A 22,747-nucleotide genomic window follows, 5' to 3' on the forward strand; every position below is an offset into this window, starting at 1 on the left:
ATAATTCCCAGAACACAAGAGCAGAACAATTCCCAAAGCCCTGCACATGGACTTCTCGTGAGAACTGAAGCAGGTTTTCCACAGCATCGCTTAGACCAAGCCAGCCTGAGGAATGGGTCATTACAAAAAGGACAGACCACGTTGAATTTTTGCCACTGTATTCACTCTTCCACAGTGACCTGCCCTCATGCTGTAGGGTGTACTTCTTTTCTTACTTTTACTTGGCCCAAACTTGCTAGGCAGAGTTGGTTTCTTTTCCTACCTTTAGTAAAACTTTGCTACCCTTTGACTTGTCTTAATTCTTTGCTCAAGACAGAAAGAGCCTAGAAACCAGAGACTCCAGCACTCCAAATCCCACACAGAAGCTGAGAGGCCTTGATCAATTTCACTCATCTTTGTGAAAACAGTAGAACTAAGATTACTGTTGCTTAAACATAACAGAGACAGTGTTCTGATCTTATCGATGACTTCCCTTTGGGGGAATGTGCCAATATAACCTAAATATTATGTCAGCTCTAAATAGTAACAGTGAATGAATTTATACAAATAAATCAGGAGGTAACGCTGGGAGTGAGGCTCAGTGGAAGAGCACTTGCCTAGCTGGGTTTGAGCCCCAACATTGTTAATAAGTGACTGAAAGATCAAATGTAGCTGGTTGCCAAAAGGGAAAGAAATTTTCACCTCTTTTTTTCTTTTCAACAGGATGTATTTGAGAAAAACCTCCTCTGTGTCTTTGATTCATTTTCAAACCATTTAAAGACCTATACAAGTGTCTTGCTGGGCGTGGTGGTGCACACTTGTAATCCCAGCACTTGGGGGGCTGAGGCTGGAGGATCGATGCAAGTTTGAGGCCAGCCTGAGCTACATAGTGAGCTGAAGGCCAGCCTGAACTACACAGTAAAACTGTCTCAAAAACAAACAGCTATACAAGCGTCTTGCCGACATTAGAAATCAGGAATGTTTTTCTGAAATTAGTTCTCCGAATGATAAGCCTCAGGGGAGAGTAGCACCCCTCTTTTCCTGTGGTCTTGGAGTTTTGCCCTGGCACCTTGCTCTCGACTGTAGCCGCTTGCTTGTCACACAGTGAATTTCTGCTTTTCCTCTGGATAAAGATAATGAATCAGCATTGACAATCACCTCGATGGCCAGGTGATTTCTGGAGGAGCCACGTATAATGCAGAGCCAATGGCAGTCTAGTGCTTTCACCCGGGACCAGCTGCCCTTTAACCTTAACGCCGGGTGCTCAGACACAGGTGAGGTTTCTCTCTTGTGGCTGCCTTAGTGGTTCACATGTGATTTGGCACCAGTCTTGCTTGGTGCTTATTTCACAATGAAACTTTTCTGCACTGTCTACATCTTTGAAAAAGATTTCTTGACTTGGCAGCCTATAGTATGCTATAATTTCTTATTCTTTTTCATCTTTGAAAAGCACCATGCATTAAGGGAACCGTCTGCTAGTATTTCCGGTAAGGGAACATGATATACTCTCCTTCAGTCAGTTCCTCAGAATCTGGGTTTTTGTTTCTTTTTTCTGGTACCGGAGATCGAACTTGGGACTTTGCGCTTGCGAAGCAGGCGACGGAACCACTGAGCTAAATCCCCGGCCCTAGGACCTGGGTTCTAACCATAGGGTCGTAGGCCTGAAGAGGACTTGAGCTTCAGGATGCAGCGGCACAGCGGTTTCCAGAGAGCAAGGGGCTGGAGAGAAATGCAAACGAATGCAGAGTTCGGGCGACCGTTGCGCACATTCTACCACCTCTTTTCTGCTAGACCACATAAAAGTCCTGCTACTGCTCCCTAAGTCTGGGGCTTTTGGTAAATTCTGGGACGTGAACTTCCAGTGCGCTTCTGCGCATGTGCACTTTGCTCGTTTGTGCGCCTCCACGCATGCGCACCGTCTCCGGTTTGCCCTCGCTTCCGGTGCTTCCCAAGTGCCCGCTCCTGTGGCCTTTGACCTTCGTAGGCGCATTCACGGAGCCTGTGGGGCCAGGGACACCGGCGGGGCGGCACCAGGAAGGCGCGAGCGGTGCGACTCAGGGCCTCCGCTGCTGGGCGGAGGCTGGAGTGGGACCGAAGCGCGATCGCCGAGCCCGTGGTGGAGGCCGGAGGGGCCGGGCGGGCGGCGGCGGGACCTGGTGCAGCTTGGGGCGACCTCGGCGGCCAGGCCGTCGCTGCGGGACGGTGAGTCCTGGGCGCCAAATTGGGGCCCCGACCTGAGCCCTCAGAGCAGCTGGAGCCTGCGAGGGGATGAAGGCAGTGTCGTCAGCTCCACCCGGAACCCTCGGGAACAGCGCGGCGGAGGCTCTGGAGCCCCGGCCTGAGGATTCGGAAGGGGGGGGGGCGCCGCCTCCAGGCGAGGTCGGGAGCGCGTGGGCCGAGGGGGCTGTGGAAGGCTCCCGGGAGAGACGGCCGGTCGGGGGAGCGCAGGCTGGCTGCTCAGGCCGAGGCGCTTCTCAGGAGGATCTGGGGGTACGAGGTGTGCGGGAGAGGGGGCGTCCCCAGCCTTAGCTGCGGGCGTCGGTCTGCATCCCGCCCGCCGCACCCTGAGACCCCTTGTGTACTGGCCGCTCCAGATTCTCCCAAGTGCCTGTGGGCGTCCGTCAGCCCCCTGCTGTCAGTCCGCTGAGTCCCCTCAGATGTGCCCTTGTAGAGTCAGTGTAGCGCTGGACAGGTCTCTTGTTGCATCGGTTGGTAGAGGAAGAGGTTGAGCCTCAGCAGGTGGTCTTCTGGGTAGGGTTGCTGATGGCTCTCAAACTCCCAGGCCAGTGTTCTGTCCACTCTATTCCGGTTTTTACGTACAGCAGTCACCTCTTTCAGTCAGATCATTTAAAAACAAAATAATCCCTATGCCTATGCACATTTAAAAACAAAACAGTGCCTCTGAGCGCTGAAATGCTGAATTGCTATGGCTGCATCGAGTTTTAAGCAATTTAAAGATACACTAGAGGGCCGGGGATTTAGCTCAGTGGTTCCGCCACCTGCCTTGAAAGCACAGGTACCCCCGAGTTCGATCCCCGGTACAAAAAACCCCACAAAAACCAGGAAAATATGTGAGTAGCTTGGTGGGTGGTGATTTTTTTTGTTTTCCTTTCCTTTTCTCTCTTTCTCCATCCACCTTTGCCTCCTTCCCTCCCTCCCTTCCTTCCTTCCCTTCCTCCTTTTCTGTCTTGTTCCTGTCCTTTTGTATTAAATGGGGGCCAAAGGAGAAAGCAATGGTTGTGTTCACCATTGAGATTCCAACCCTTCGAATCAGCATGTGAATGTATTGGTATGAACAATGTGTGCTTCTTCCCTGTCACCCATTTCGCTCCTTGACAGTTTCCAATGGGTGTGATTTCATTTGGTGGTTCTGTTGCAGGAGATTCCTGCCTGTGGCTGCCAGGTAACTGCGGACCTCAGTGACCTTTTCCTCCTCAAGGTCCACCAGCAAGTCACTCACTTTCCTGAGAACAGCTGAAAATGTACAGACTGCAGGTGAGTTTCCTGGCTGTGTCTGTTTACTCCCTCATGCCTGTTCTTCAGGAGTCATGAGTTTTCTAAAGATCTGACTTTAAAATGGAAATGCAGGAGTGGATAAAAGACATTATCATGTAAAATGCAGTTAGAGTGGCAGATGAACCTTGAGGTTGTTTTTTTTTTTTTTTTTTTTTTTACCAAGGTCTGTCTTTCTTCTTGACATAGCAAACGGAAAATAATATTCATTATTGCAAATAATGAAACTTTGCATTGACTGTTGGAAGAAACCATTTCCTGAGTGTGTGGCCTAGGCCAGTAATATCTAGTGTTCGAGGAGGCTGAAGCAGGAGGATTGGGAAGTTCAGATCCAGAGTGAGCAATTTAGCTAGACCCTGTCTCGAAATAAAAATGGGGATAGCGCTGGGCATAGAGCTCTGTGGGAATTTCCTGGGTATAATCCCAGTGCCCCCCGCCTTACAAAAGGAGGAACTGTTTTTGTTACTCTTGTGTTTTAAAAATTTCCTAGAAAAAAATTATCTATTGAAGTTGATGTAAAAATTGGGATAGCTTTCCCAGTATCTGAAATCCATAGATCATTGCAGTGTATGACGTTCTTGTTGTGAATCTAAGGGTGGGTTAGCTGCCCCCAGAAGAGCTTGGTACATACCATTTTTCCAGTTACCAAAATGTTGTGAACAAAATAGACATTTTTGGGAGGAGGCAGGGTCTCACTGTGTAGTTTAGACAGATTTTTTTTTTTTTTTGGTACTGGGATCAACTCCGGACCTTGCACTTGCAAGGCAGGTGGAGGCACCACTGAGCTAAATCTTACCCTGCCAAATTTAGACTGATCTTGAACTATGTAGCCCAGGCTGGCCTTCAGCTTGTGGAGATCCTCTTGCCTCAGTCTCCCTAGTGCTGGGGTTACAGCTTGCACCACCATGCTTGGCTAGTACCATCCTTTCTAAATATATACTTAGTATTTGAAGTTTCTATTTTCTAAAATTTGGGAATATGTTCGTTTCTGTCAGGTTATAAATAGTTTCACAGTTGGTTAACCATAGTAGCCCAAATATGTCCTTGTGTTAATATTTTGCCCCCCTCCCCTTTGATCTTCCTTTGTAAGGTACAGGGGATTGAGTCTAGGACCTTTGCACTGAGATACATCCCCAGCCCTGTTTTTAGTTTCTGTTTTGAGACAGGGTCTCACTGAGTCTCTAGGCTACCTATGCTAGGGTCGAGCTTGTGATCTTCCTGCCTCAGCTTCCTGCCTCAGCTTCCCAGAGTGTTGGAATTACAGACCCAGCCTACCCATTTTGTTTTGTTTTTTGAGACAGGGTTTCACTATGTAGCTCAGGCTGGCCTTGAACTCACTATAAATCCAAGGCTGCCCTCAAACTCGCAGTGATCCTCCTGCCTTGGCTCTCAAGTTCCCTATCAGTTATTTATTTATTTTGGTACCAGGGATCGAACTCGGGTCCTTGCACTTGGGTCCTTGCGCTTGCGCAGCAGGCAGAGAAACCACTGAGCTAAATCCCCGGCCCCTATGAGTTATTTTTGGAGAAACTAATATGCATATCTTTCATTTCTCAGTTTGGAATGTGCTGGCATCATTTTAACTTTTTTTTTTTTTTTTTAACTTCAGGTATGCCTTGTAAAATTGGTTGTCCAGTCCATAAATTTAATTAGATTTATGTTCAGTTCCTTTGTCAAGACTGTTGTACGTGACATTTGCGCATTTTCTTCTAGGGAAACATATTTCTGTATTCTGTATGAATACATAGTTTTTGTGGATGATTATTGTAGTGATCCCTTGATCCACAAGGGGAGGTAGAGTAGTAACAGTGTGGAAGTAATTACTATTTCTTCTTCATTTACTTACTGGAATAAATGCCTAAAAGTATACTCCATTTTGGTTGTATGGTTCACACTGGAAAGACAGTTTTCAAAATGTCAAGTAGGTGGACCGGGGATATAGCTCAGTGGCACTGCACCTGCCTGGCAAGCACAAGATCCTGAGTTCGATCCCTCGTACTGAAAAAAAAACAACTGCAATGTCAAGTAGGGTTCTTTCTTTTGGAGACAGGGTCTGGCTATGTAGCCTAGGCTGGCCTGGAACTCACAGCAGTCCTCCAGCCTCAGCCTCCTGAGTGCTGGGATTACAGTCATGTGCCACCACACCTGGCTCCAGTAGGTTTTTGAGCAACTTGGTTTTTTGTTTTATTGTGCACCCATGAGCTTCAAAATTTTTCATGTATCTTAGAACACTGAAGTTGTGATTCTTCTTGATATTTAACTGGTTCCATCTTTGGCCAGGGGAATCCCTTTAAGTTGGATTCTGAGTCCTTTTGAAACACTTCTATTTGGTAGCACTCATTTTTTTTAACATTTTGTTTTGAAATAATTTCAGATTTATAGAAAAGTTGCAAAGTATCTTACCTAGAAATCTCATTTTTCTTTTGCCCAGATTCTCCAGTTCTGAACATTTTGCCATATTTTCTTTATAATCATGTGTCTATAAATGCATGCACATCTACACACATATTCTTTCCCTGATTGATTTGAGAGTGGCTGTTACATGGTGTGCCACTTTACCTGTTATGTTTCAGGTTGTACCTACTACCGTCAAGAGTATTCTCTTACATATCTATTGACAGGAAATTTTAAATTGATACAGTACTTGAAATGACAGTTCATTTTCCAGTTTCCCAGTAATTTCTCTTCTTGTGATCTCTTTACTTCTTACAAAAGATTCAGTCCAGGATTGTGAATTGCACTTAGCTGTTACCTTTTTTTAAGTCTGCTTAATGTGAAATACTTTCTCAATGTCATTATACTATTTGAAGAATGTAGGATTTTGTTTTGTTTTGTTTTTGGCTTTTTGAGACAGGGTCTCACTATGTAGTTCAGGTTGGCCTTGAATTCACTGCATAGCCCACGCTGCCCTCCAACTTGAGATAATCCTCCTGCCTCAGCCTCCTGAGTACTGGGATTACAGGTGTATGCCACCATGCCTGGCCTTTGGGGAGATTTTGACCATTAGTTCTTCAACCACCCCTATACCCCAACTTCATTTGTTCCTGTTTCCTGTATATTAGGCTGCTTGCAATTGACCCATAGCTCACTGGTGCTCTTCACTTTCAGTGATCTTTTCTTCCAGTTTCATTTAAGGTGGCCCCCTTTGCAGCATCTTCACACTCAGTGATTTTTTTTTCTCCTTTCTGCAGTGCCATCAGTTTTACCCAGTAAATTTTCATCTCAGATATTAGACTTTTTCCTGAGGAAGTTCAGTTTGAAACTTTTTCCTTCTTGCCTGACTCTATGCCAGTATTTTGGACTTGGGGAATACAGTCGCAGACTTTCAGTGTTGTCTGTTAACTATGTCCATTCTTAACCAGTTTCACTTGATTGATTATTTTCTTCCTTGTGGGTCATATTTTCTGTCCTATTTTCCCCAAACTCTCAGCAATTTCTCCTCACCTCTGTCCCTTGTTCATGGCCTGGAAACTCTTGGGCAGTAGCTGTGGGGCTAACCTAGTTTCCTGTCTCTCACAGGTTACTGGCTTTCACTGCCTGATGGTTAGTGTTCTTTTTTTTTTGGTACCGGGGATCAAACCTGGGTCCTTGCGCTTCAGGGCAGGCAGCAGAACCACTGAGCTAAATCCCTGGCCATGGTTAGCGTTCTTGAAAACCAATTCTTTGTGTGTTTTGTTTGGGGTGTGTGTGTGTGTGTGTGTGTGTGTGTGTGTGTGTGTGTGTGTGTGTGTGTGTTGGTCATGACAAAGCAGAAGTTTCTAACGTCTCTATACAGTGGTACCTCAGTTCATGAACTTATTTTGTTCCACAATTCTAGAAAAGATGGCCATGTTTGTGTTCGTGGAGGAAAGATGGCCACGGTTGGGTTTGTCACTTCATGTACAGTTTGCAAACAAAAATAAAATTTTGCCAAACACTTTTGTTTGTGAACCGCATTGTTTGCAAACAAAAGTGTTCATGAACCAAGGTACCACTGTATTTTATATCTGAGAGTCATGGTTGGAAAGCCTTTCCTCACAGCAAGCTTGTGGAGATAACCCCCTGTTTTTTTCTGTGTGGTTGGACTTTTCACATTTAGATCACTGGTCCAGGTGGAGTTGATTCTTTTGGGGTATAAGGTATGGATGCAGTTTTGTACCTATTCAGGTTTTATCACTTGCTCTTGCAGCATTGGTATTAGCTTTGCCTTACAACAACATACCAGAGGCAGCAAATATAAAGTGGAAAGGTTTGTTTAGCTCGCAGTTTAGGAAGTTGAAGGATGTGATACTGACAGTAGCTCTGTTCCTGACTGCTTGTGCATGTGTGTGAGAGCTTATATCACCAAACAGGAAGTCAGAGGCATTGGTGTTCCACACTCCCTTCTTTTGGTTTTGTTTTTTTTGGTTTTTTAGGTTTTGTGAGATAGGGTCTTAGTATGTAGTTCAGGTTGGCCTTGAACTCACTCTAGGCTGGCCTCAAAGTCATTGAGATCCTCCTGCCTCCCCTTCCTGAGTGCTGGGATTATAGGTTGTGCCACCGTACCAGCTCCCCCAGTCCCTTCTGAGGGCACACTCCCAGTGATCTAAGGACCCTTCACTAGGTCCCACCTCTCAACCGTGCCACCATCTCCTAACAGTGCCATCCTGGGGACCAAGGCTTCAATCCCAGTGGACTCTAGGGCGCCGCTTAGGTCACACCCAAAACATAACACCGTTTACTGAAAGTCAGCTCTGCCTTAGTGATTTGAGATGTCTCCATCATCATAGAACCCTAAAAGTCTATTTCTAGATTCACCATCTTGTCTGCGTTTGTGCACCAGTACTGAATTTCTTTCCTTATTTTTGAGGGGGAGTGCTGAAATTGAACATAGAGTCTGACACTTGTAAGTGACTTAGGGTAACTGATATCTTTGTGTTATTAAGCTGATCTACCCAAGAGCAAGGAACGTTACAATTGTTTGTGTTTATTTCTATGACTTTGTGTATTTTATTTTCTTCTTTTCTTTTTTTTTCTTTTTTTAGTGCTGGGGATTGAACTCGGGTCCTTGTGCTTGCGAAGCAGGCGGCAGAACCACTGAGCTAAATCCCCAGCCCTACTTTGTGTATTTTATTTTATTTTATTTTGTTTTATTTTTTGGTATTGGGGATTGAACTCGGGATCTTGTGCTTGCTGGGCAGGTGGCGGAACCACTGAGCTAAATCCCCAGCCCTACTTTGTGTATTTAATTTAATTTATTTATTTATTTTTTGGTACCGGGGATTGAACTCGGGTCCTTGCGCTTGAGCAGCAGGTGGCAAAACCACTGAGCTAAATCCTCGGCTACTTTGTGTATTTTAAAGTTACCTGGTAGAGATTTTGTACATTTTTTTGTTAAGAGTTTTATCTTTCAGTTATTATAAGCCTTGTATACACTTGAATTATATTTTACTCTTATATAATGAAAGCTATTGGTTTGTGTTAACCTTAATTCTTTTATTTAACCTTTAATTCTTTTATTGAGTTAGTTTCATCATCAGTATCTGAGTTTTAATAACATCAGCAAATAGAAATAGCTTTTCTTTTTCAATCATATTCCTCTAGGTTTTTTTCTCATCTCTAATTTAGAGATACTGTGCATTTTACTTTGTCCTTATTTTATTTTATTTTTTTGGTACCGGGGATTGAACTCAGGTCCTTGTGCTGGCACAGCAGACAGCAAAACCACTGAGCTAAATCCCTGGCCCACTTTGTCCTTATTTTAGTGGGAATGTGTATAGTATTTCCCCATTTCCTGACTTCAGAACAGAGAGAACTGAGGCATGAATATGTATGCATGTGTATGTGTAAACTCAGGATGTACTATATGTGTGAGCTCACCTGTGGTTGAGATATGTATGTATATGAATCGTGTATATAGGTATATGCACATCACACATACTGGGCCTATTAAGATGTCAGAAAGTGTATGTGTTTATGTATATGTGTTGATGATATTGAAGTATCCATCAGATTTTATTTTCTTGTGTTCTTTTAAAAATCAGGTGGGGGCCCAGATATTTAGCTCAGTGGTTTCGCTGCCTGCTGCACAAGTGCAAAGACCTGAGTTCGATCCCTGGTACCAAAAAATAAAAATAAAAATCAGGTGGGTATGCCAGGCTGGGAATTTAGCTTAATGCTAGGGTATTTGCCTAGCATGCACAGGGTTCTAGGTTCAACCCCAAGTACCATAAAAAAGATCCCCCCAAGGAAAAATCAGGTATGCATTTTGAATATTGTCAGACTTTTGCAGGTGTCTTGGAAACATAAATGTTTTTTTCTTACCTGTATTATAATGGCATGTTGTACTTAACAGCTTTCTAAATACTAAACTAATCTATGTTCTTAAGTCCTATTTGGCTACTGTGGATTCTGTTTTTAGTCTGGTATTGGGTTGTTTGCTAGTGTTTTATTTGGGGTGTTTATTTTGACATAAATAATATTGTCATATGATTTTACATGACTAATTGATTAATGAGTCTTCTAAGCCCAGCAGGGCACCCTTGCCCTATAACAACACTTCTGTCTTCTGGGCTTCCTCAGCTCAGGTTATTCCTTTCAGTGGATAGTTTCTCAGCTCGTTTCTGGCCTGTGGGTGGTCATGCATGTTCTGCGCAAGGGAGCACCTGTATGTTTGTTGTCTCAGGGAGTCTCGTGTGCAGTGATATGTTAGTGATGTCCACTGGCGTTGGTGCATCCTGTATGGATAAGAGGATACTGTAGCACAGTCATGGAGCATTTACCTTTTTCACCTACAAGGAAAATTTACAGCGTGAGAATCTACTCCCTGCAGCAGCACTGAAAGCCTGGTCTTGTTTCACAGTGGTTTGAGAATTGTACAGAAATCATTTTCTTAGGTAACAAATTGTCTTGCTTTTCTGAAAGTGGCTTCCTATTGTCTTTATGCATAAATAGGAGCTTGTCTTGGTACACAGTTTAGGTTGTAAATCTTCTCTCTTCAAAGTTGTGGGCAGTTCTCTATTGTTTTCTCAGTTGGCAGGGTAAGTAGTCTTTTCTTTTTTCTCTGTTTAACATTTTAGAATTTTTTCCATTTTAGATACTTAACAGGAAGTTTCTGAATCTCTGATTCACCAGTGTTCTTGTTTGCAAATGAGAGGGCCATTTTGGAGGTGGAGGCTTCTGTGCATCTTTAGCCCAGGTGTCATTTGCAGGTCATCTTTTGATTATTTTTTGTTCAGCCTCTATGTTCTCTATTTCCGAAAGTGTTGAATTTATTGAGTCTGACTTTATGTCCCTAATCTGCTTTCATCACTGCCATCTACATTCTGTGTCCCATTTATTAACCAAGCCTGTTGAGGATTTTTAAAAGCAATTCTACAAGGGCCAGGGATTTAGCTCAGTGGTTCTGCCTCCTGCCTCGCAAGCGCAAGGACCCGAGATCGATACCCATTTACCAAAAAAACCCAATTCTACAATCCAGTCTCTTAAGTATTTTCTGATAACTTTCTAAGCACAATGTTCTTCCTTTCTGAAGCAATATCCTGCTGACTTTTTTGTTTGTTTTTATTAGTACATGTTTAGAGTACATGTTTATATTCCTTATGGGTTCATGTACATAATACATCTTACTGCCTTCTTTCATCCTCTCTTCCTTCCCTCCTCTCCCCTTCCATCCATCTCTCAACCCCTTTTTTTCTTTTTTTCTGTATGTTTGTGGTGCATGATGTTTACGATTCTCGTGTGGAGTTGGTACGTGTACATAACACATCTTAACTCTTTCCCTCCCTCTCTCCATCTCTTGATCTTTTTTCTTGGTCTCCCCATTTCCTGTCTTTTATTTTGCTCCTTATTTACAGTTTAGGTTTCTCATATAAAAGAAACCATCCAGTACTTAAGCTAATGTGTCTGATTTATTTCAGTTAGCATTATCATCTCAAACTACATCCATTATCCTACAAATGATTCAAGTCTATTTTTATGGCATGTATAAGTACTGTGTATAAACACCCTATTTTCTTTTCCATTCACCTGCTGATAGACAAACAGGCCACTCTTCCAAGATTTAGCTATTAGTAGTTGTGCTGCTGTAAACATGGGTATGCATGTATCATGTAATATGATGCTTTTAACTCTTATGAAGAAACCAAGAAGGGGAATGGCTGCATTGAATGGAATTTCTAGCTCTGAGTTTTTGAGGAATCTCCATACTGACTTCCAGTGATTGTACTTGTTTACATTCCTACCAGCAAAGTAGAAGGGGTCCTTTTCCACAGCCTCTCCAGCGTTTGTTATTATTTGATTTCTTGATGATGGCCAATCTTTCTGGAGTCAGGTGGAACCTCAAGTTTTATTTTAGTTTGCATTTTTTAATGGCCAATGGTGATGGTGTTGGTTTTGGTGTTTGGTGTTTGGTGTTTCAAGACAGGGTCTCACTATATAGTTTAAGTAGGCCTTGAACTCAGTATGTAACCTAGTAGCCTCGAACTCTTGGTGATCGTCTTGCCTCTGTTTTGTGAGTTCTGGGATTATAGGTGTGTGCCACCAGGCCCGGTGATAATTCCTGAATTCATGTAAAAATGTGAGTCAGTTCCTTCTGGAAATCCAGCTCCTTGGTAGGCAGAGGCAGGAGGATTGCAAATTTGAGGCCAACTAGGTTGAACATGTCTACCCCACCCCTTCTCCTCATCCCCCCCCCCAGGAAAAGAAAGTGAATCTGAAAAAAATTTAAGTTCTGTTTCCTTTTTATGAATTTGATTCCATCAGTGTTTAGTTGCTTATCTTGATACATATCATTATGTTCTTTTCTTAATTATCTGATAAATCTTGATTTTATGATATAATTTGTGAGAAAATAATTATTAAAAGCTGGGGATTTCACGCAGTGGTTCTGCCATCTGCCTCACAAGCACAAGGGCCCAAGTTTGATCCCCGGTAACACCCCCCCCCCAAAAAAAAGCTGATGGGAGGGCTGGGGATTTAGCTCAGTGGTTCTACCACCTGCCTTGCAAGCACAAGGTCCTGAGTTCGATCCCCAGTATCACACACACACAAAAAAGCTTATGGGAATGTACTGAAATATTTACCGTATTTGAGGCCTCTTTCCTTTAGGAGGCAAAGTCCACAAGTAAATAGGGAAGGATATGTACTTAGATGGGTATGTATTCATTTTGGAAAAGTGCTGAATTGATGGACAAGGAGCCTTTGCTCAAATTGCTTTCCATTGTGAATCATTTTTTGAGTTTGCCTTTAGGGGAAAAACTCCACGTTCAATGTGGATAGGGTTGCATACATGCCCTGTTTTGCCTGAGATGATCTTGGGTTGAGCCTCTTCCATGGTATCCCACCCACTTGCTTTATGGTGTATCCCAGATGGAATGTTTCTTTTTGGACAATGAACATATAATTGCCCTAAGAATAGTGTTCTGATGTCATGGGCTCCCTGCTGAGTCTCTGGTGAAACCAGGTCACCACTCAAGCTGCTGGTGATCTTGCAGTTCATTTCTATGTCAGCCAGTCACTCTAAGACCCACAGAAGCCCTAGGCTTTGCAGTGGGCTTGGACATCTTCAAGGGCTCTTTTGGAGAGTCTGCATTCACTTTGATTGCAGCCCATCAACCCTGTATAGTTTATGGCCTGTGGCCTGTGGCTCTGGTTTACTTACTTCAAGGATGTCCTCAGAAATTTTTCCTCATATCTCTGTGTTCTGGTGCTCTTAGGAGAAGGAAATCCATTTTTATTGTTGTTGTTTCTTTTTGAAGTGAGAAAGTAATTGTGTAAGTTTGATTTAGAATTGACCCTAATAGTCAAAAGCTGTTGTTGGGAAAGCACCTTCTTGGTTTCTTTTGGCCTTCATATCACATCAACCTTTTAAATATTGATGCTTCTTCAGTTTTTGCCATTGATACTTTCTATCTCTCATTGTCTTCTTTCTCTTTAATCCTGTAGAATATACAGCTCAGCTTTCAGGACTTAAAATTAGCCAAATCAAAAAAATAAAAAAATAAAAAAATTAGCCAAATCTTTGAAGCCTGGTCTGAGAGCATACAGTTGAAATAGTTCATGAGTCCCTTCAGTTAAACCACTCTTCACCTTGTATGCATTGCTCTGTAACTGTACTTTTGAGTGTTCATTCAATAAAAAACATATGTTGCTAGTTGGGTCTGGGGGCACACATGTATAATCCCAGCAGTCTATGAGCCAGACGCAGGATCACAAGTTTGAGCCCAGCCTAACCAACCTAATGACTTAGTGATACTGTTTCAAAATTAAGAATTTTTAAAAAGGACTGAATATGTAGCTCAGTGTGAAGGCCAGTGACCCAGTAAGAAGAAAAAAAAGTATGTGGCTGCTAGAATAAGGTGTAACTTGGAGGAAGGAAAATACCTACCTACATGATTAACCAGGGGTGGTTGCCATGGGAAGGAAAGAGGCAGAGGACTGAAGCAAGGTGAGAGCTGCAGGGAAGTAATGGGAAGGAAAGAGAAAGGACTTGAGTTGTGGGTGCTCCACCATGAAGGGGTGTAGGAGCAGGGGAGGGGTGTAGGAGTAGGGGAGGGGTGTAGGAGTGTGGGGGGGGCACCCAGCAAAAGAGACCACAGAAAGAGACAAGAAGGAAAGCATGTATGTTTGTTTACCTATGGATCACCTCATCACACTATCAGTCTTTTGAGAGCAGGAGTAGGATTTTACCTACCTTATATCCCCCTAAACTCACAAGTTCCCCAGAAAATTTGGAACTCTGTTGTTTTTTGGGTTTTATTTTTGTTTCTTATCTATTAAAGAATTCAAAGGCAATGTGTTTCCCATATTGTCTGCTTTCCTTCCATAGTCTAACATAAAATAAGGTGTACAGTGTCTTGTCCTGCTATACTTCTTTTATGTCACTCTATTCCAATTGTGGTGCCATTGCAGGGGCCAGTGTCATTCAAGGATGTCGCTGTGGACTTCACTCAAGAGGAGTGGCAGCAGCTGGACCGAGATGAGAAGATGACATACAGGGATGTGATGTTGGAGAACTATAACAATCTCATTTCTGTGGGTAAGGTCAGCTTACTTTCTTCTTCTTGTTATTGTTTTTTTGATGGTACTGGGGATTGAATTCAGGGCCTTGTGCTTGCCAGGCAGGCATGGTGCCACTGAGCTACATTCCGTGCCCCAGGTTGGTTTCTTCCTTTTTGTTTTTTTTTGCGGGGGGTCGGATTGAGACAGTCTCACTGTGTAGTCCAGGTTGGCCCCAAGCCCACACTGATCCTCCTGTATCAGCCTTCTGAGTGCTAGGATTATAGGCATGAATCATCACATCTGGAGATAGCTTGGTTTCTGAACACTTTGAGTTTATGATTTTGTTCTTGAGTTTGAAGAAACAAATGATAAGACCTTTTAGTTCCTTTGGGGCATATGTCAAATGTTTGTATCTTCTCCACTGAAAGGTTCTAACTTTGATAAGGTAAAAGCTAGGGTACTTTATTATGTAGCCTCTAGGGCAACATCCTCCTCTGCTGCAGAGATTCTGAAGCAGCCAGCTAGTCCAAGCCCTTCTCCATTTTTTGTTAACAGGGTATGATGTTACCAAACCAAATGTGATCATTAAATTGGAGCAAGGTGAGGAGCCATGGACAATAGAAGGTGATTTCTCTCAAACTTGTCCAGGTGAGTGAATATAAAACTTTTAAAAAATGATCTTCCCAGTTGATTCTGTAGGGGCAACTTTAGGAATTTGACATTTAAAGTTTTTCACCAAATGAAACCTGGGGAGAATGGACACTCTTATTTGTATTCAGAATTAAGAAGACGTATGATAGGGACATGACTAGTTTTAGGAAATCTAATCAGCAAATTGAAAGAAAATTAATGGTTAAACTATTTGTGTCAAACTTCTGAGCTCTGTTTGTGGAACCATCTATCTAAACGTGAGGAAATTTGAGCTTTTTAGAATGTTTGTTTGAATTTATGTGCAGAGTAGAAAGGCAATGATTTTGGAATGGCCTAGTTGGGCAGTCTTGTTGGTATGAAATGATATGTTGGCAATTTAATATGAATTGCAGTCTACTTATACCAAGTGTAATTCATACCTGAATATCCCTTTTGCTTCACCCAATAATTGTTCTTGTTCTTTCATGAATCCCTTTTGCTCTAAGTCTTCTTGTTTCTGCCTGGATCTAGTACTTATTCAGTGGGTTTATTTCACCTTCTCTACCAAAGTTTTGAATATAATATTTGTAATGTAACAAAGGTAATTGTATTCAATGTGAATTCACTTTTCCTTTTTCCACTACTACTGAATCTCATCCCCATACTTCTCCACCTCCCTCCATCCCTGTGTGTATGTGTTTTGTATTATAAATTAAAGGAAAAAGACCAATACACTCATATTTTTTTTGTATATATTGGCCCCAAAGACAGAGTTGGTCTCACAAATAAGATACTTAAGTACCACTCTCATTCTATAGCTTATGTGTCCAGATTCACAAGGTTTGTTTAATCTTTTTCTTTTCAGAAGTATGGAAGATTGATGACCTCATAGAGAGAATTCAAGAAAATGAAGATGAACATACAAGGCAAGCTGTTGATATTCATAGCCAAACCTTGACAGAGGAGAGAAGGGATGCACTTGATAAAATATGTAATGTGGAAACAAACCTTGATCCTTCAAGCATAATAGCTCACGGATGTGTCTCTTGTGGGAAGAGGTTAGAAACTTTTTCAGAATTAATCAGTAGTGATGGAAGCTATGCAAGGAAGAAACCTGATGTGTGTAATGAATGTGGGAAAATTTGTCATGGAGAGAACCTTTGTGAGATTAATCAAATTGAGGACACCTGTTCTCAAAGTGAAGAAAGTATTCTGCAGAAAATTAATGATTTGGAGAAGCCCTTTGACTACGAGTGCATGGAAGCCTTAGATAGTGAAGCTGTTTTCATTGCTCATCATGAAAGAGCATATATGGGGGAGAAGGCTTATGAGTGGAATGATTCTGAGCCAGACTTCATCCAGATGTCAAATTTTAATGCCTATCAGAGCTCACAGATAGAAATGAAGCCCTTTGAATGCACAGAATGTGGAAAGTCCTTTTGCAAAAAGTCCAAATTCATCATTCATCAGAGGGCCCACACAGGAGAGAAACCCTATGAGTGTAATGTGTGTGGTAAATCCTTTAGTCAGAAGGGAACACTCACTGTACATCGAAGATCACACTTGGAGGAGAAGCCCTATAAATGTACTGAGTGTGGGAAAACCTTCTGTCAGAAGTTACACCTCACACAGCATGTGAGAACGCACTCGGGAGAGAAGCCCTATGAATGTAGTGAGTGTGGGAAAACCTTCTGCCAGAAGACACATCTCACCCTACACCAGAGAAACCACTCAGGAGAGAGACCCTATCCATGTAGCGAGTGTGGGAAATCCTTCTCCCGCAAGTCAGCCCTCAGTGACCATCAGAGAACCCACACAGGAGAGAAGCTTTATAAGTGTAATGAGTGTGGAAAGTCCTACTACCGAAAGTCTACCCTTATTACTCACCAGAGAACACATACGGGCGAGAAGCCCTATCAGTGTAGTGAATGTGGCAAATTCTTTTCGAGGGTGTCATACCTCACTATACATTATAGGAGTCACTTAGAAGAGAAGCCTTATGAATGTACTGAATGTGGCAAAACCTTTAATTTAAATTCAGCCTTCATCAGGCATCGGAAGGTACATGCAGAAGAGAAACTCCATGATTGTGGTGAATGTGGGAAGTTTTCTCAGTCACTGTATCTCACTGACCATGATACAACCCATGTAGGAGAGAAGCCCTATGAATGTAATGAGTGTAGGAAAACTGTCCTTGAAAATTCAGCCTTCAAGGGCCATCAGCCCCTTCCAGAAGAGGAGAAAACCTATGAATGTAATATATGTGGAAAATCCTTCTCTGAGTTGACAACCTACACTGTACATTACAGAGGACATGCTGAAGAGAAGCCTTTTGGATGTAATGAGTGTGGGAAAACCTTCTCCCATAATTCATCCCTCTTTAGACATCAGAGAGTACACACTGGTGAGAAGCCCTATGAATGTTATGAATGTGGAAAATTCTTCTCCCAGAAGTCCTATCTCACAATTCATCATCGGATTCATTCAGGAGAGAAACCCTATGAGTGTAGCAAGTGTGGGAAAGTCTTCTCTCGGATGTCAAACCTCACTGTACACTATAGAAGCCATTCAGGAGAAAAACCCTATGAATGTAATGAATGTGGGAAAGTCTTTTCTCAGAAGTCATACCTCACTGTACATTACAGAACTCATTCAGGAGAAAAACCCTATGAATGTAATGATTGTGGGAAAAAATTCCACCACAGATCAGCCTTCAATAGCCATCAGAGAATTCATAAAAGAGGGAATATGAATGTACTCAATGTGGAAAACCCCTGAAATCAAATCTCAATTTTTAGAAAACCTGAGTGTACAAATCTGGGAAATTTGATAAGGAGCCTAATATTCATTTGACCATCTTCCTGAATGGGGAAAAGCTTTGAAGTGTTAGATCCATTTTAATTGGATTTTTCAGAGAAGAATCCTTAACAGTGCACCAAGTAGCAAAGCCTTCAAGAAGACCATACAACTTATGAGACACTAGATATTTTATGCAGGTGTGAAATTTTATAAGTATTTATTATTTATTTTAGGTTCAAATTGTATTTACCTATCAGGGAATCATACTAAAGAGAAGTCTGTCAATATGATGAATGTGGAGAACATACTGTCTTGAAAATTGTTATGCTAAAAGCCATATTTCTGATGTAAAAAATGTTTCTAGGAAAGATTAAACCATCAGCTCTGAATAAACTTCCATTTTATAAAATGAAGTTTTAAAATCATCAGGAGTTGATGTGAGGACTGTAGCATTAAACATATATTTCCTGTTATGTTTTTCAAAGCAATCTAATGGTAATTCTATGCAAATTAGGATTTGAATAACATGAAAAGACAGTATTCTTGAGTATTGGATGGCAAAATGTACTAACAGGGATATGTTGTTGGTGGGATATTTGATAATTATATAATAGTAAAGTACATAACTTTCAATTTTTTAGAGGAATGTACAAGTTCATTTTTAGTGAATGCTTCATCAGTAGAGGGGTGCTTTTCAACTTCACTTGAGCTAAAAAAGGATTTTAAAAAATACTATTTTGATAAAGTATGCATACATAATTTGGGAGCCTGTTTCAGTGAAAGAACGAGTGCTATATGTTCTACCCTACTCTAACATAGCCCCAGTTCTTCACCTCTCTCATTTTCTGATCTATAGATTTGAGTACCTAGAATGCCAGTATTATGAAATTGAGACTTTTTAATGTGATATGGCTGTCATTTTGTTTATTGTCCTTTATTCCCTATACTTTTGAACAAATCAATATAAGTTTGCAGCAGACATTTTCTGGTTGATTGACTTAATGTCCTCCCTTATTCCTTGCTGGAAGAGTTTGACTACCTACTCTTTTCACTTGATCCTGTAAATCCTGATGAGTTTACACCAATAATGATCCAATCTTTTGCCAGTACAGTAGCCCCCTGTTCCTTGGATACCTGATGGATACATGATGGGTCTATTCCTTGGATACCTGATGGGCAGGTAGCAGATACAGCAGGGATACTCTGGACAAAAGGATGATTCGTGTCCCAGGCAAGATGTGCGAGATTTCATCACACTGATTACAGTTGTGCACACATTAAAATTTAGGAGTCACTCATTTCTGAGATTTCCCATTTAGTGCTTTTGGACTGGCTGACCCCAGATAAGTGAAAGTGTGCAAAGTGAAACCTCAGGTAAGAAGGGGCTGTTGTAACTTGTTTGTGATGACCATATAACCCACTCCTGTATAAACCAAGCTAATAAATTTGTTCAGGGAAGTGGGTGAACTGGTGATCAAATGGGTCTTGCTCCAAGAATGCAAGAGTGGTTAAATATTCAGAAGTCAACCACTGTCAATCACATATAGGTGATTTGGTATGCAGAAAAGTGACAGAATTAATGTCCATTTATAATCTTAGCAAATGTGGATAGAAAGGAACTTCCTTAATTGGACAGAGTAACTTAAACTATAACAAACAGTATGCTTAATGGTGAAATAGTGAAAGTTTTCTCCTACGATATTAAGTCAAGGATATCTTCTGTCACAGATTTTATGCAACACTGTACGGAAGGACTTAGCCAGGGGAATGGATGGATGGATATATATGGATTGGAAAAGAAGTAAAACTTTATTTGCAGAGACATGAACTAGTAAGTAGAATATTCTTGAGAATATTCAGATAATAAAAATTAATGAATAAATTGAGCAAGGTCCCTGCATACAAGATCATTTTTTTGGTACTGGGGATCAAACTCAGGACCTTGCGCTTGTGAGGCAGGCAACAGAACCACTGAGCTAAATCCCCAGCCCCATAAGATCATTTTTGGCAAAACTTGTTTTTCATTATACCAGCAAAAAACAAGACAAAAAATGTTAAAGCAATACCATTTTTTAAAAAATCTGAATTTTTTTCAAGTGCCTAGGGAATAGTTTAATATGTTTTCAAGAGATTTATCCAGAGAAAAATAAGAATTATTTCAATGTCAATTTTCCCTAATTTAACTCATATATTGAGTGCAGTCTTCATGTTTAGTGTTGTTTTTGTGGTACTGGGGATTGAACACAGGACCTTGAGCATGTTAGGCAAGCACTCTGGTGCTGATGTGCACCCCAGCCCTTTATTTTATTGTAATTCTTGAGATAGCCTCACTGAGTTGCTTAGGCTGGCCCTAAACTTGAGACCCTCCTGCCTCAGCCTCCTGAGTGGATTGTATTACAGCTGTACACCACCACACCCCACTCAGTACAATCATAATTTTTTTTTAAATTCAGGAATTCTTTAATGGAAATTCACAAGTTAAATCTAAAGTTGATATGAATAGTCAAAATGCCAATAATACAGTCAAGGCTGTATTGTAAAAGCTGTATAATGCTACTTGTAGGTATCAAGATCTGTTATAAACCCATAGGAATTATGATGTGAGATTGGCACAAAAATAAAAGGGGGCTGGGGATTTAGCTCAGTGGTTTCTCCGCCAGCTGTCCAAGTTCAAGGACTAGAGTTCGATCTTCGGTACCAAAAAAAAAAAGTGAGAAGTGAAACAATACAGAGGTTCTAGAAAGACACATACGCAGTGACTGGGCTAACAAAGATGAGAATGAAATTTTACCAGAATTTTGGAAACTTTGTAACAGAATAAGAGTTTTCTTAAGATCTAAAAATCTAAACTGTAAGTTAAAAATTAGTTGATTTGGATGCACAAACTTGAACTTGGTTTATCAGAAAGACATTAAGAGTAGAAATCAGGCAGAGTGGAGATAAAAACCATCAGTGAGCTCAGTAAGAAGCCAGATGGTAAATATTTGAGGCTATGTCCCATTGCAGGCTGCCCAACTTTGCTATTATCTGAAAACAGCCAAATATGGCACATAAATGAATCTCATCTCAGCTTTTTGTTTGCTGTACCTGGGAATTGAACCCAGGGCCTTCACACTAATCCACATCCTCAGCCCTATTTTTTTTTTTTAATTTTGAAATGCATTAAATTGCCCAAGCTGGGCTCAAGCGTGAAATCCTCTTGCCTCAGCACCCCATAGTGTTGGGATTACAGTTGTGCACCACCATGTCTGACCATGGCACATAAATGAATGTGGCTGTTTCCCAATAAAGCTTTATTCTCAAACATGGGGCAATCAGGATGTGGCTTGCAGCCTATAGTTTTCTGGTGCTTGAATATATAGAGAACACCTGCAAATCAGTGAGACGCATGGGGCAAAAGATTTGGCCACCCTCCTCACAAAAGATGATAAACCAAAATGGCCAAAAACCAGTAAAGATGTGTTTCATTTATTAGTAACCAGGGAAATGCAAATTCAAAACTACTGCTACCCACCCGCTGAAATGGTTAAAATGGAGGCATGAAAAGCAAGTCTGGGCAAGGATGTAAGCAACAGGAACTCTTAGTGGGACTGCCAATTAGCACAGTCTTTTTGTAAAATTGGCACGTGTATGCTGTTCAACCAAAACAGGCAGAAAAGAACTATCAAGGCATGTGTATGTAATAGAATGAATAAATGCATGTGGTATTTCCACAGTAGAATACTGTAGAGCAATGAGAATGATGAACTGTAACCCCATGCAGTAGCGGCTGAATTTCACCATGCTGATGAAGGACCACAGACACAACCAAGCCTACTGTGTGGTTCTGTGTAGAGCATATGGACGGGCAAAACTTGTCTATGCAATTAGGAATTGATACAGCATTTACCCTTGGCCAGTGCTTACAAGGAATATTTATCTGGTGCTGGTAATAATCTATTTTGAAATTGGGTGCTGAATATGTTTTGAGCTGTATTCTTAAAATGTATTTTTTCTGCATGTATATTACCTTTGATAAAAGTTTTTTAAAATCAAATGTCTAACTTGCTCAGCACTCAGCATATTTTTCTGGGTACAATATATGTGAATATGCTATGTAACAGCAATTAAATGGTAGATTTTTCATAACTGCAATGATATATACTCTTCATAGTAGTTTAATGGCAACTACTATGATTTCCTACACTATGTCGTTAAAGGTGACCATTATGTATATTTTAAGTAAAATATTTGAAAAGGTTAAGGCTCATAGTTTGTCATCCTACACTCTTGCATATGTAAATGGGTCTGGCACATAGTGGTTTTGAGCTTCCTCTTTAATAAAAAAAGCTAACATGTAAACTCTTCACATTTTGTCATATTTTCACATTTCTGAATTTGAGGTACATTTTTTTTTTTTTTGGTACCGGGGATTGAACTCAACCCTGCTCTTGCGAGGCAGGCTGTGGCACCATTGAGCTAAATCCCCAGCCCTGAGGCACATCTTAAACATCACCATAGAGATAAAAGTGGGTAAATACAGTGCTGAATTTGATTTGATGAAAAATTACATTTAGAAGATGTTAAGATGATTATTTCAGCAAATGTAATGTACAGAGGTTTTTTGTTTTATTTTGGTCTTGGTTTTGTTTTGTTTGGTGGTATTGGAGATTGAACCCAGAACCTGTGCACTGAGCTAGATCCCCAACCCTTTCTTCTTTTTGTTTTGAGTCAGGGTCTGGCTAAGTCTCTAAATTGCCCAAACTGGTCTTGAACTTGGCCATATTCTGTCTCAGCCTTCCTTAGTGGTGATTGCAGGTGTGTGCCACAATAACCCAGCCTGTAATGGTTTTGGTTTTTTGTTTGTTTGTTTGTTTTTTGCTACTGG

At 41.3% G+C, this 22,747-nt stretch overlaps 1 protein-coding gene across 1 annotated transcript; it reads left to right on the plus strand.

Moving 5' to 3' along the window:
* The first annotated feature begins 1,892 nt into the window (after positions 1-1,892).
* On the plus strand, positions 1,893-22,221 carry Rbak (RB associated KRAB zinc finger). Its single transcript, XM_021254644.2, has 5 exons — positions 1,893-2,181; positions 3,359-3,474; positions 14,362-14,488; positions 15,007-15,099; positions 15,947-22,221. Exons 2-5 carry the CDS (start codon positions 3,460-3,462, stop codon positions 17,857-17,859), a joined length of 2,148 nt encoding a protein of 715 aa, XP_021110303.1. The 5' UTR covers positions 1,893-2,181; positions 3,359-3,459; the 3' UTR covers positions 17,860-22,221.
* Positions 22,222-22,747: the final 526 nt, after the last annotated feature.

Source organism: Heterocephalus glaber, unplaced genomic scaffold (genome assembly GCF_053883595.1).
Source record: "Heterocephalus glaber isolate CG9 unplaced genomic scaffold, H.glaber_assembly_v1.0 deba00001610, whole genome shotgun sequence".
Classification (NCBI taxonomy): Eukaryota; Metazoa; Chordata; class Mammalia; order Rodentia; family Bathyergidae; genus Heterocephalus; species Heterocephalus glaber.

Bases quoted from the DNA above. Each gene is read 5' to 3' on its own strand.
- Rbak (XM_021254644.2), top strand. The intron at 14,489-15,006 runs GTAAGGTCAGCT...TTTTGTTAACAG, and splicing joins TAACAATCTCATTTCTGTGG to GGTATGATGTTACCAAACCA. The intron at 15,100-15,946 runs GTGAGTGAATAT...TTTTCTTTTCAG, and splicing joins TTTCTCTCAAACTTGTCCAG to AAGTATGGAAGATTGATGAC.